The sequence below is a fragment of the Monodelphis domestica genome, chromosome 2, assembly GCF_027887165.1.
Source record: "Monodelphis domestica isolate mMonDom1 chromosome 2, mMonDom1.pri, whole genome shotgun sequence".
In the NCBI taxonomy this organism is placed as follows: Eukaryota; Metazoa; Chordata; class Mammalia; order Didelphimorphia; family Didelphidae; genus Monodelphis; species Monodelphis domestica.
Genome location: NC_077228.1, coordinates 511022192 through 511035396, shown reverse-complemented (window position 1 = coordinate 511035396; position 13205 = coordinate 511022192). Strand labels below are relative to the sequence as shown.

Here is a 13205-nt window from a genome sequence, read left to right as displayed (position 1 = left end):
GACTCCAGCTCCTGGCTAAATCCAATCCTTCCACATGTTTTTCCACTCGACCACTGGGTTTTCTAGGCTGCCAGTCACCATGTGTGCCTTAGGGCTTCCTCAAGGCTCAACACTGAAGATCTGCCGTGGGCCTTGCAGGGTGAACCCAAGTGCCTCCATCCCACTCAGGGGGTGGGCGAGTGGGGCTCACGGCCCTTCACGGGTGGCTCTCCCCAGCCCATCACCACCGGACTGCTTGGGATGTCAGGGGGCCTACTCATGTCCTGGAGAGCCTCGGCTAAAACTGAGGCAGGCCGGGCCCCGCAGTTTCCATTCCTTAAAGAAAGGCACCCCTCCTTTTCTCCTGGGGGCTGGGCACGTGAAGCAAGGTGGTTTCTTTGTAAGCTGGGCTATTGGGTCAGATACAGATGGGCCTGTTTCCTTCCTGCACCTCCATCTTCCCCCCAGACCCCAAATGAAGAGTCTGGCTCTGTTCCTCAGCTCTTCCAAAGTGTTTATTATCATATTTACATCTATTGCAAAGAGTGAATGGGAGGCGGGGACCAGTACTGTCCCCGCTCCCCTGCCATGGGTTCTGGGATTCTGCCCCATGGGATTCCTGGGGCTTCAGGGAACCTCCTCTGACAGCCAATGGCCCTCTGGGGTAAGGGTCCAGAAGCTGGCGCCCCAGCTCAAGGCACAAAATGCTGGAGTGAGATGGGAGGGGAGGGGTTTCCCTTCTATCCCCTTTGGGGCTGGGGGTGGGATGGAAGGTTCAAGAGAGCACAGGATGCACTGGCTCTCCGGCAAGCCAAGCCTGCCTCCATTCTCCTGGTACCTCATTTCCTTTCTTCCCCCCATATTGGTCCCAAATCAGACAGGGCAGGGAGAGAAGACTGGGACAAAACATCTGTCCCCAGAAGTGACCATGGCACCCTGAGGAGAGGCCTCCGCAGGCTGACACCCCCAGAAGGGGTCAGTGATCAGCACCAGCATTGCTACCCCTCTGCCACCTTCCACTGCTCCTCTGCCTTTCCTCCTTCAGTACTCAAAAACGGTGAGGAAATAAGGCGAGGAAGCTGGGGCCTGCTACGGCCATCGCCAGCCCTCTCCTGGATCAAAGGACATTCTGTCTCTGCCCCACCAAGCCCTGTAGGGGGTTAGTAAGGACAGGGAGTTATAGCCAGAGTCTCATCCAGGTGGCTCCAGCTAAGGAGCAGCCTGTTACCTCAACCACCACCTCCATGGGGGGAAATCGGTCCAGGAAGGTGACATCCCCAGCTGACCTACCCAAGGCACAAGCCAAGGCCTCCCTAGGGCTCACGTCTCCTCCATTAGTCATGGCCCAGAGGGCCCAAGTCCAGGATATGACCAGCCACATGCCAAGAAGCCCAGGGGAGCCTCGGGAGGTTTAGCAGGGGTGCATAAGGATGTCCCAAAGTCTTGGGCCTTTGGGACCTGGGGTTCCTCTCCTTGGCATCAGGCACAGATGGTATGGGGCCCTTAGTCCAACTGGGATGTACCCTGGAAACCCAAGCATGCCTGCTGGGTGACTGTTAAAACATAGATAGGGCAAGTCCCCAAAATGGGAGAAAGAATCTAGGCCTACAATTGCCCAATCCTGAGTTCATCTCTCAGCCTGGGTCTGCCATATCCCTGGTCTATGCCAGGAGTCGGATGGCCCCATTGTCTGAACCCAGTAAAAGGTGACGCTTGGTGGGTAACACAGCCAAGCTAGTGAGAGTCCCCCGGAAGTTCTCAGAGCTGAGCTTGGTGGTGGCCTGGGACGGTGGCTCCATCATGGAGCAGACGCCAATCTTGTTGGCCACAGTGCCTGTCACCACCTCACTGCCGTAGAGGTCGAAGGTGTGAATGGGATCTGATGGGGACTTGTAGTGATGGGTGGGCTTCTGGTCCAGCTCCTTCCAGATGGTCAGGGAGTGGTCAGAGGACGAGCTGATCAAGATGCTCCCTTCTACAGCCTGCCCCAGAGAAGAGGGAGGTCACAGCAATTAGCCAACAACTCTGGGTGTTTCCCTTCCTCCCACAAGCTGGGTATGGGCCCATCAATGATGTCCAGAAAATTGCTCCTCACATTCCCTTTTAGAGGGTGGGCTGGCCCTTACGATGGGATGGTTATCACCAACACTGCCCTTTCCTGGCAGTCCCTAGAACAGGCCAAAGCCTACAGGAAGCCAGAGCTCACTGAACCATGGGGATACTCAGAGACTCCTGCCACTGGCTCTTGGGCTAATTGTCCCTCTTCCCAACTCACAAGTCCTACAGTAAAGGCAGAGAAAGTTTCTCAACAATCCCCAACTACCCCAGTAGCTAGCTTCTGCCTCCACCTTTCATCTTCCTCAGCAGCTCTCAGGGGCTTGACATGAAGATGGAGCTAAGGATCCTTCTTCATGGGAACGAGCACAACCACTCACCCCCCCATGGTCACTAAAGGAGAGTCAAGGGGGAGGAGAAGAGGGCCTGGACTCTGCTCAGCCATGCAGGGGCAGTAAACAGGCCTCCCCTGAGCTTTATTTAACCTCAACTAGGTCAAGGACAGAGAGACTGACCCCTGCCCCTTGGGGCCAGGCAAATATAGACAAGGGTTACTCATTAGAACAGGGCCCCAGGGGGGCAGAAGTGACACCTCTACTCTCACTTCCCCTGGCATAGCCCCTGTCACATGAAGGTGCCCAATATCAAGTCCCAAAGCCATCTGGGATGCTGAGGCTGGAGGGACAACTGCAAAATGTAAGGCAGGATACTGGTTCAAACTTCAGTCAACTTTTAGGGTCCTGAGCTCCAAGAAGGGGGCTGGGTAGGGGTACAGAGTCAGAAAGAAGAGAAAGAAAACAGCTCAGGTCTGCCCTATCCATCTCCTGGCCAAGCAGCCAGAGCTATGGGTTAAGATGTCCAGGTGGGGTCCAAGCTCACCTTGATCTGCAAGATGTCACCCTCGTGAGCTGGCCACCCTCGAAGGATGAGCCCAGTCCTGGTGTCCAGGAGCACCATGAAGCCTGAGGAGAATCCAGCTACGACACTTCGGCCACTGGGGCTAACAGCCAAGGACCGGACAAGGCCAGCGTTCAAGCCACCCCCAAGACGAAATTCATGCTATAGGAACAGAGACAAGGGCTGAGGGATGGCCAACCCACCTCCTGACCTTCCCACAATCCTCTCTGCTCTCCCAGAACTCTCTGGGTCGACTCCCCTTCTAACCTGTGTCCCCAAAGGTTTCGCATCTACTTAACAAGGCTTTTTCTTACTCACGGGGAAGCCCCTGAGCAGAAGGTCCAATAAGAAGAGCCCTTCCTTTGGCCTAGTGTTTCCTAAAGTACCTCTGCTAGTGTCCTTGGGGGTACCCCCAACTAGGTCACAAAACATGAACTGTTTCTCCTTTCTTTCCCAGGCCTGGCCTCGTATACAAGGGGTACTTCCTGCTGACCTGCAGACCAGGTTTTCGACAATCCACAAAACGTAGGGTGGAATCTGCACTGGCCAGGGTGATGCTGGTATGGGGGGCAGACATGACAGCCACAGCTGTCAAGGGTACCCGACTATCCCAGGCCTCCACTGTCCGCACAGTCTTTCCTGTGAAGGTGAAAGCATGGGGTTGGAGATATAGGAGGGAATGGACATAGCTCCCTCCTTCTGGTATTACCAGGGAAGCTCCTCCTGCAGACCTGGCCCTGACTCTGCCCTTACCTCTACCTTCTCACTGATCCATAATCACCTCACCCCCCACGCTTCCCCATGCCCAAACCCAATCCCACTCTCCAAACTCACTCCACCAAATACTGACACCCATATGCCAACGCCTAGCCCCAGACTTCTCACTCCTGGGCCGGAGGCTGCCCCACTTCCTTTTCCAAACTAGCCTCACCTGCAGAGCAATCATGAGGGGGCGGATCAGGATGAAAGTCAAATGTTTTCCCCTCTCCACCTCAGCACAGGCTCTAGCCTAACCCTCGGGCCTGAGCCAGTCTCAGGCAGCACAGGGGAGGCCTCACCTGTGAATGGGTCCCAGACATGGACGGTGCCATCACAGCTTACTACCTGCTGGGACGCCTCCAACTGGCTGACGTAGAAGATGCTCTTGCGATGCTGGCTGTAGACGAGGCGTGGTACCGTCTCACTGGTGCCATCACCACAGTTGTAGAGTGGCCAGAGCCGGACTGTCCTGTCTTTGCTGCCACTTAAGAAGAAGTCCTCATTGCCCAGGGGGGCCACACACTTCACAGCCCCCGAGTGGCCCAGAAAGCTCTGCAGCCTGATTTGATGGAAGTGGAAGTGGGCATCATGTTGGCTGACGCCAATCTCATACTGCCAGTAGGCCAACCAGTTTCCGCTCAATCCATGGGCACATCGAGGCAGATCCCGCTTCAGGGAATTCTCCTCCCCACCCATCTCACAGAGGCCCCCGACACTGCCACAGACCCCTGAGCTGGGGCCAAGGGGACTGGGACTCTCAGGCTGTGTGTCTACAGGGATCTGGATCCGGTTCCCAACCAGGACACTCCCAAAAGTGCCCGAGTTGCCATCATCATGGTTTACTCCCCTGCCTTGAGGGTCCTGCTCTGGGGAGGCACTGGGCATGGGTGCCAAGTTCATAGGGTCCTGGCCCACTGGGCTGGCACTCTCCAAATACTGCCCTGCCAGCTGCCCCACTAGCCCATGGTTGGGGACGATCTTCTGGATGACATCACCTAGACACGGGTGGGAAGAGCTACTCAGACCCAGAGAAGGCCACTCCTGTCACAGATCCCAAAGCCCCAACAAACGAGTGATCCACAGGCAATACTGACAGCACTCCAGGCTGTGGAATTCTCCTCCCCAGAGCCAGGGAAAGGGTGTGAACTAACACTGGATACCCCTGAATGGAAACAAGCAGAGCCCCTTGGGACTGTTAATGGACCTCACCCCAAGGGACAGGAATTCTGGGATTCTGGAGCTAGGAGCAATCTTAAAAACAACCTAGTCCAACCAATGACTGAGAGAGAGAACAAACCCCCAAGAGTGGAAGGGACTTGCCCAAGGTCACGTCTTTGTCCAATGCTCTTTCTCCTCTACAGGATAAGACCATCTAGGCCCACCTGTTGTCTTAAAGCTAGGCAGCCTAAAACAAGGAAGGGAAGCCTGGAGGCTTCCTCTCCAGAGGCCCTGTGGTGGCATCTTGAGCATCACCTCCAAGAAAGCAGAAGTTACAAGAAGACAGAGCCAGAGCAAGAAATAGAGCCAGAGAGAAAGTAAATATGGGAACAAGGGGAGGGCCCAGGAGGACTGAAGGAAAGAGGCAAGGAGTCCCAGGAGCCTCTGAGGAGAGGAGGAGGACAGAGAACAAGAGCCAGCCCGCTCATACCCAGCAGGCAGGAGAAGGGCACATAGGTCATGTAGGCCATCTCTAGAGTGAACACCTTCTGCAGCTCGTCCAGCAAGGCCGGATCAACAGCCCGCTGCTGCCCATCTGAAAAGGGTACCTCGAGCACATGGCCCTCATTTGGGCTTGGCGTGTCTGGCCTCAGAGCCTAGAGGAGGAAAACAACCCAATTTATGCCTCTTTACTAGGCTGGCAGGGACAGTCCCATCACCACTATCCCCATATACCCACCTGGCACTGAAGCTCATGCACCAAGGAGAACACCTGAAAGAAGGTGGCCACTGTTTCACTCAAGTGTTGCTGGACCATCTCCTGCCCAATGCGCAGGCAGATCAGGGCAATCAGGCTGATGGTCTTCACACATAGAACAGTTCGGGCCTGGGCACCCCCGGGGAACCTGAAGGCAACACATTTAAACTGGCCACCCCGTCTCTCCCTCACTTCCCAGGCTGCCCCTCTCCAGCTCCTGCTGGTTGCTTAGGAGTTAAAGATAGAGAGACAATTGTAAATCCAGTCCAGGGGTTCAGGCCCCCCTTGGAGGGGTCAGAATAGATTTCGGGAGGTCCATAAACTTGGACAGGAAAGCAAGTGGCATTTTTATTTCACTAACCTTTGGTTTCCTTTGCAATTTATGCATTTGAAAACATTCTGAGGAGGGGTCCAAGGGCTTCACCAAGGGCTCAAGACACAAAAATGTTAAGAATCCCTAATGTAATCATTGCCCCCACTGATGAGTAAATTGAGCCCCAAGGAGGGGAAGGAATTTCCTGAAAGTCAGAGAGCCAGGACTATAGTGATACCCCTCCAAATCCCAGACCCAAGCTTCTTCTAGGGCATCACTGAATGATCTTATTTCCCTGTGTCCAGCTCCTGCCTTCTCTGACCAGTATCTCCCCACGCCTCCCAGAGGTGGGAGTGGGCCTACCCTGTGACAAGGGAGGTCAGGGAGCTGAGCACAGGCAGAAGGACCTCGTGGCTGATCCGGGGCAGGATGTCCATGAGTGTGGTATCAGAGAGGTACACAATGATCTTTTGGGTGAGGGTTACAGCTGCCAGCAGCCCTGCCTCCTTCCGGCTGTTCAGTCGGTTGGGCCCTCCCCCACCTCCAGGAGCCACCTTGGGCCAAGGAAGGGAAGAGAAACTCAGTTACCCTGGACTCTGCCCAGATTTGCTCCCCAATACTTCAAACCCCCACCCACTCACAAGCAGTGAGAATGGGGCTCCATTCATTTTCCCTCTCTCCCTCCCACCTGGGATAGCTCCAGTTCCCTGTCCCAATTCAATGAAACCTCAGGGAGGTACAGAAGAGCTATGGCCCAGATCACTGACCAGGTAGCTGATGTAGGGCAGATACTGGTAGGTGAGGACAGGCTCCCCATAAAGGCAGGCTATGTGCATGAGGCAGCCCAGGACCGGGACTGACGCTACATCTCCCAGCACTGGCCGCTTCTGGTAGATGTTGCCTGAGCTGAGGGGGCTGGTGTCGCTGCTGCTGCCCATGAACTGCTGTCTTGTGGCCCCTATGGAGTGGTAAAGGGACCACAGCTGCTTGCGAAAGTTGGGGAGGAAACTGAATAGCAAGGAACCCCAATCCTCAGGTCACGTAAATCATGGAGTTTTAGCCCTGAAAGGACCTTGAAATATATGGGAGCTATGTGACACCTATTCCTGCCCCTTGCCCCCAGACCCAACACAAAGATCCTCCCCTCCCCAACTCCCCAAAGGAGAGGGAAGGAGCCCTGGAGAACGAGTTCTTTGAGGAGGGCCAAAAGCACTAAATAGGGGGGCATTGGGAAAGGGAAGAAAGGAAGGTCTCGCTGGGGGATTGGGGAAAGGCAGATGCGGGGGGGGGGGGGAGGGGGCTGCCGGGATGCAAAGAGAGTTCATCTCCTCTCCTCCCCTCTAACATTCCACCTTTTCTACAGGCATTACCGACATAGCAGGACGTCAACAAGCGGAGAAGATTCCGGGCAACATAGCGGGAAGTGACAGTGGGGCCAAGCTTGGCAGAGAGCCATCGGACCGTCTTGCAGGCAGTATCTGTAGTGGAGAGCCAGGCCTGGGGTTGTCAGATAACAACCTTTGGGCCCAGGTGAACACTCCAATCCATTGGTCCCCACCCAAGTTCCACTCTGCCCCAAAGGCTCTAAGGCTTGCTTCCCTCTGAAGCCCCAGCTCTGGTCCCCTCAGGTCTCAGCTTTCTGCCTTCACAAGGGCTGTGCCATCTAGGGATAGGCTGGAGAGAGGGGAAGGTTTTTCATATGGTCCCTTGGCTGAGGCTGGAAACTTTGGGGACTTTTTTGGTACTCTAGTACCAGGCACCTGGCCCAGGAGATACTGCTCTAGCTACCAGAAATGGCCCAGACAACTTACCCAGGAGAATTTTTTGTTCTTTGACCTCAGACTGATCACTGATGTCTTCCTCTTCCTCTCCATTTCCACCGTCATTGGGCAGAACTGTATCCGTGGAGACACCTGGGTCTGAAAGGGTGAACTCAGATACTGCTGGGGTACTGTCCTGTTCATCTTCCTCTTCCTCCTCCTCCTCTCCAACATCCCCACCTTGTCCAACAACTTCCTCATCTTCCTCCTCCTCTTCTTCCTCTGACCCCTCACTCTGCTTCAGGTCCTGGCTGCTCTTGTCTCGGGTGAGTCCTATTTCATCCCCAGGACGATCTTCACCAAGGGAAGCATCACTGGTGCTACTTTTGTCACTCAGCCGTCCCAGGCTTAGAGACTCAGGCTCCTGAGGCTGGGGAGACCCTGACACATACAGTCCTGCCTGGAAGTCCTCGCTCTCAGGCAAGTCAGTCTGGTCATGGAAGCTGACACCCGAAGTATAATCCAGGAGTTCCAGTCCTGATGATCCAGGGTCACCTTCCATTTGGATGGCCTCACCAAAAGCACAGGGACCTTGGCCCTCATCTCCCTCCCCAATCTCCTCATCTTCAGTTGTCCCTCCCAGACACTTGGTCTTCTCCTGAGAAGTCTCCACACCAGCCAGAACCTGAAGGACATGGGGTAGCAAGTGGGAAAGGAAGGGCTGCAGCCCAAGGCGGACCATCAGTTGGGCTACAAAGCAGTCTGTATACAGATAGAAACGGCCATGCAGGTGGCAAGGGTTTTCGTAGGCCCCAATTAGGGGCTTTAATAAGTATTTGTTGGCATTCTTGGGGCCCAGGGCCCTGGCAATGGGCTCAAACAGGTACCAGGCTGTGTACACTGCTGTATGATCCTCTGACATCAATGACAGTACAAAGGGAAGAAGGATCTCCAGGCCTTCAGGAGTGATCTCCTGCAGGATTCCATCTAACTGCTGCCACAGTTGAAACACTAGCTCTCGCCCCTGAACTTCATCCTCCACTTTTCTTGTCTGATACAGGAGAATAAACTTATAAAGTGATGGGAAATAAGAGGGAAAGGTTACAACTGAGCTATAAGGGCTAAGGAGCTGAGCAGGACTAGGTGGTGGCAAGCCCCAGGAGATTGGCCTATACAAAAAGAGTCGACCTGCCCCCTGCCTCTTTGTCAATGGAGATCCCATGGGCTCACTCAGTTGCAGCAGAGTCTCTAAAACAGGCTGCAAGGGTATGGGAATCTCCTTGGGGTATCGGGAACAGAACCCACGGACTATCAGGAAACGTTCCCATAATGGTGCATGAGGTCGCAGCATCCGGACCCTGGCTGCAAACACAATCTCAGCCACAAGGACCCCCAGGGCCTGCATGTCCCTCTGGAAGAGATCTGTGAGCTTCAGGGCAGGCTTGGCTGGGCACTGTTCTGGTGCTTCCATTTTGCCACAAAGGCCTCTTGCCATAAAGTTGCCAAACTTTTCCAGCTCTTCCAAGGCCTGCAGGGGATTGAAGCCCTCAGGAAGGACTATTTTCCCCTCATCTCCATCCCCAGCATCTACCCCACCAGCCTTGTTTCTTCGGCCCAGTCGTGTTGTTGAGGTTGAAGAGAAAGGATGACCTGAGGCTGGCAAAGAAGAAGAGGGGCAAGCCTGGTCAGCAGCTTTGCCAGCCAGAGAGATGGAGTCTAAAGCTTCTGTTGCTTGTTCCAATTCATCATCACCCCCAAGAGGTCTATCTCCACCCCAAGGAGCCTCACAAGGTGTAGCCTCCAAGACCAAGCCATTGGTCCCATCAGCCAACTGGCATGGGATATCTTCACGACCTGAAGTCTCTCGGACTCTCTGGATGAGAGGCCTGGGGATGACTGGTGGCTCAGGGGCAAGGTTTGGGGGTCCTACCAGGCGCTGGGGATGTGGTTGGTCAAAGAGCTGTACCACACCATAACTGGTCAGATGGGTATGGTTGTCCACAAGATGCAGGCATACATTCTTCTCCTTCACTGCTTCCTTGCCTTGCAACTTGTAGCCAAAAGTAAGGTCAATCCAGTGATGAAGGTCTTGGGACACTTCTCGGCTTTCCAGCAATGCTCGATGGGCCACCACAAAGTCCTCCCCTGAGCTACACCAAGCTGGCACATCCAGGTCAGGCATATCTGGGTGGATGGAGCGGAAGATAGTGGGATCAGTATAGAATTCAGGGATACATTCATCAGGAGTCCAGCTCTGCATGCGTTCCATGCTGGCTGGATATTCATGGGGTTCCCACTGGGCTCTCACATGGCCACAGAGCACTGCCCGAGGTGTACGCCGTGCTGTGTACACATAATAGGTGATATCAGACAGCACATCTGAGATATGGTGGGGCACATGGGGTGGTTCTCCACCACTTCCACCACCACTTGCCACAAATGCCTGCCGTGTCATCTCATATGTGAAATCCAGCTGCTTGTCTCCCTTGTTGAGGCGAAACTTGGACTTCCGAAGATCCCGGAAGCGCCCGTTCTCAGTGGTGAAATCAACCACCCAGGGCAGCACAGGATGGTAATTGGGGTCTCCCCATCGGCGCCCTGCCAACCAGTTCAATTGCATGAGGTAGTGAAAGTTACTGACTCGACCATGGACCCAGTCTAGCACCAGGCTCCTCAGCTCCTCCTGACAAATAGGATACATGAGCCCTTCTCCCTTCCTGGATTCAGGGGCACATTGGGACTCAGCCTCCAGAATGTTACTCATAGGCTTTATTTCCTCTTCTTCATGGGCTTCATAAGCACTCAAGTCCAGCTGGAGCTGGCTACATAGCTTCTCATCTATAGCAACATGGCACAAAGAGAGGGCCCCACAGGCCAGACCTTGTCGGTGACAGGCATCCATAGCCTGTAGCACATGGAAAAGGATGAAGAGCACTTTGGCATGGCTGTTACTGAGCTTGGCTGGACTGAAAGTGACCACATCATGAAGACAGTATTGCACATGGGGGTATATGACATACAGCATTTCTGGTGACTCTATGAGGGCTTCAGCCCGCAAGAGGTTGGGACAGACTGTCCCAGCCCTAGGAGCTGAGGGAGCCTCTCTTGCAGGAGACAGACACTGGGCACCCCTGCCCACTTGAAGAAATGGGCAGCCAAAAACCTTCTGCAGGGCCTGCCTTACAGAATCAAGGGCAGAACCTTCAGGTGGAGTATTACCATGACTGTATGGTCGTCCATGGGCATGGTAGGCACCATGCCAAAGATTATGATAGTTCTGGGCAGCGGTATCCCGCATAAATCTGGTCAAGGTCTCAGGGAGCCCAGAGTGCTCTTCAGAGGGTAGGCTAGAGCCTAGAACCAGTGGATAGGCCAGCTTCCGCTTTCGCAGCCCATGGACTTCCACACGAGTCCAGCCAGCTGGCAACTTCTGCACTGAGCGCTGAAGGAGAGTCTTAGTTTCTGCTTCACCCAACCCTTCAGGTCGGGGACAGGGCCCAGGAGGCAGCTTCCTCTCTCGGAGGTTTGCCAGCCACCTCACAGGCACCAGGGCTACCACATGGGTACCGCCAGGAGCCAATGCTAGCTGTCGGGAATCAATGCTCAGGTCTCTCTCCACACTTTGAAGCAGCCCCTCCATGTCAGTAGAAGGTGCAAAGATCCTAGAGGTGTAAAGAAAGACCAATCCTCAGTCTGTACAGAAAAACTCTACCTTCTTTGTCATTCTTGCCTGTTCCCCCTTGCCTTCACCCATCCCTTCCTCCTCCTCCTTTCTTCTGAACTGCCACTCCCTTCCCCTCCCCCCTTCCTGCCTCTCACTCCCTCCGGCCCATCCTACTCTTCCTCTTTTTATCTCTCTCCATCCTTTATTCCTGCCCCTTTCCCCTTCTTGCCCCTCTTTCCCTTTCTCCTTTTTCCAGATCCTCTCCCTCCCCCTTTCCCCTTTTACCCTCTCCTTTATTCTTGCTCCCCTCTCCCTCCTCTCCATCCACACTTCCCCCCTCTCTTACCTCTTTCCTCCTCCCCTCTTTCTGCTCCTTTCTCTCCACCCTTCCCCCTCCCTCGCCCTCTCCTGCCCCTCCCTCCTCCCTGCCCCTATTTCTTCCCCTTTCTACTGTTGCTCCTTTCTTCCTTCCCCTCCCTTTTCCCTCTTCTCTTCCTCCTCCTCCCCCTCCCCCAAACTGACTCTGCCCAGAGCAAGGACGGAGCCAAGGCCGCTCTCACCGGAGCTCTAGGACCACTCAGCAACTCAGCTTGGGGCGGCAGAGCCCATTAGGCGCGGGTACCAGCCATGACGGGTCAGCTGACGTGGGTCACGTGAGCGCCCCGGCCTGGGAAACAAGCGCACGTGGCCCGGCTCCGGGTGGGGCGGGGCGAGGCCGGATCGGGGGCGGGGCCAGGCTCCTCCAGGGCGGAGAAGGGGCGGGACTGGGCGCCTCGAGAGCAGCGAGGACCGGGCGCCCGCCCCAGCGAGCCCTCCCTCCCGCGTCCTCTTCCCTTGGGGGCGGGCTTATCTGTAAGCCCCGCCCTGTAGAAAGCCCCGCCCCCTAGACTTTCGCTTCCCGCCCGACTGAGTCCATCCCCTCAAGCTCTCAGCCCCGCCTCCGTTCTACAGGTCCCGAAGACCCTGGCGGTCTTCTGACGTTGCGGTCGCCACTACCTCTTTGGGCCCCTTAGACCTCAGCCCCAGTTCCAAACCCGTGCACGTGCCGGAGTAACCCGTGGCGACTGAGGGTCTCTAGGCAATGGGAGTCCTGGGGGGAGGGTCAGGAAAGATGCTGCAGGTAGCTCTCCTCTCCCCTTTGAGGTGCTGCCCAGACCACTGTAGCTGTGGATCCTGTGGAACAGGCGCCCTGGGCATCGAGGCCTGCCTCAGTTTCTCCACTTGTGACATGAGCCTGCTCCGGCAGAGACGGGAGGGAAAAGGGAGAGCTGCGCCGGTCAGCCAGGAAATGCCAGGACATTGCATGGTCAGCTAGGAGAGCTCTGGGTTCAAAGGTCTGACCCGCAGGAGGCAGCCTTGGTCATCTAGTCAAGGGCACATGCCCAAGCTGCCACACATCCGCGTTCGATGAAGGAAGTCTCCAAAGAAGAGACATGCCCACAGGGAGGGAGGGAGGGCGGGCTCTGACTGGGCCAGTGTACTTCTGATTTCAACTTCCCCAATTCCTAGAAGGGAGGCCAGCCCCCTGGCCAAAGTGATGGTCAAACCGGGGCAGGAAGTCACTTCAAAAACAGCCTCTCCTCTGCTGGTGCTTTAGTTGGGAGCCTTCTTAGCCCGTCCTACCCAGATCATGTTCACAATTTATGAAACTTTGGGCGAGCCCTTCAGGTTTTGCTCCCTTCTCTGGCCTAGATTGGGTAGCTGGCTTCCCACTTTATCCAACTCTTAGGGTATAGTGTCCTCTAGTGGAGTTATCTTCTACTGCAGGGGTGGCCTGGGACTGGACCCGCCTCCACCCCACCCCCATCCCCACCCCCCACTCAAGCCCCATTCCCCAACCTTGAAATACCTGGAAATATCTTG

The 13205-nt window shown here is 55.4% G+C and overlaps 1 protein-coding gene across 1 annotated transcript; it reads right to left on the bottom strand.

The window, feature by feature from the left end:
* Window positions 1-476: 476 nt before the first annotated feature.
* Window positions 477-12816, bottom strand: WDR81 (WD repeat domain 81). Its single transcript, XM_016429294.2, has 11 exons — window positions 11903-12816; window positions 7730-11340; window positions 7289-7396; window positions 6686-6876; window positions 6282-6472; window positions 5588-5753; window positions 5339-5504; window positions 3990-4685; window positions 3425-3570; window positions 2914-3093; window positions 477-1961 (listed from the first exon to the last, which is right to left on the bottom strand). The coding sequence occupies exons 2-11, from the start codon at window positions 11316-11318 to the stop codon at window positions 1641-1643; spliced, it is 5754 nt and encodes a 1917-aa protein (XP_016284780.2). The 5' UTR covers window positions 11319-11340; window positions 11903-12816; the 3' UTR covers window positions 477-1640.
* Between the last annotated feature and the right edge of the window lie 389 nt (window positions 12817-13205).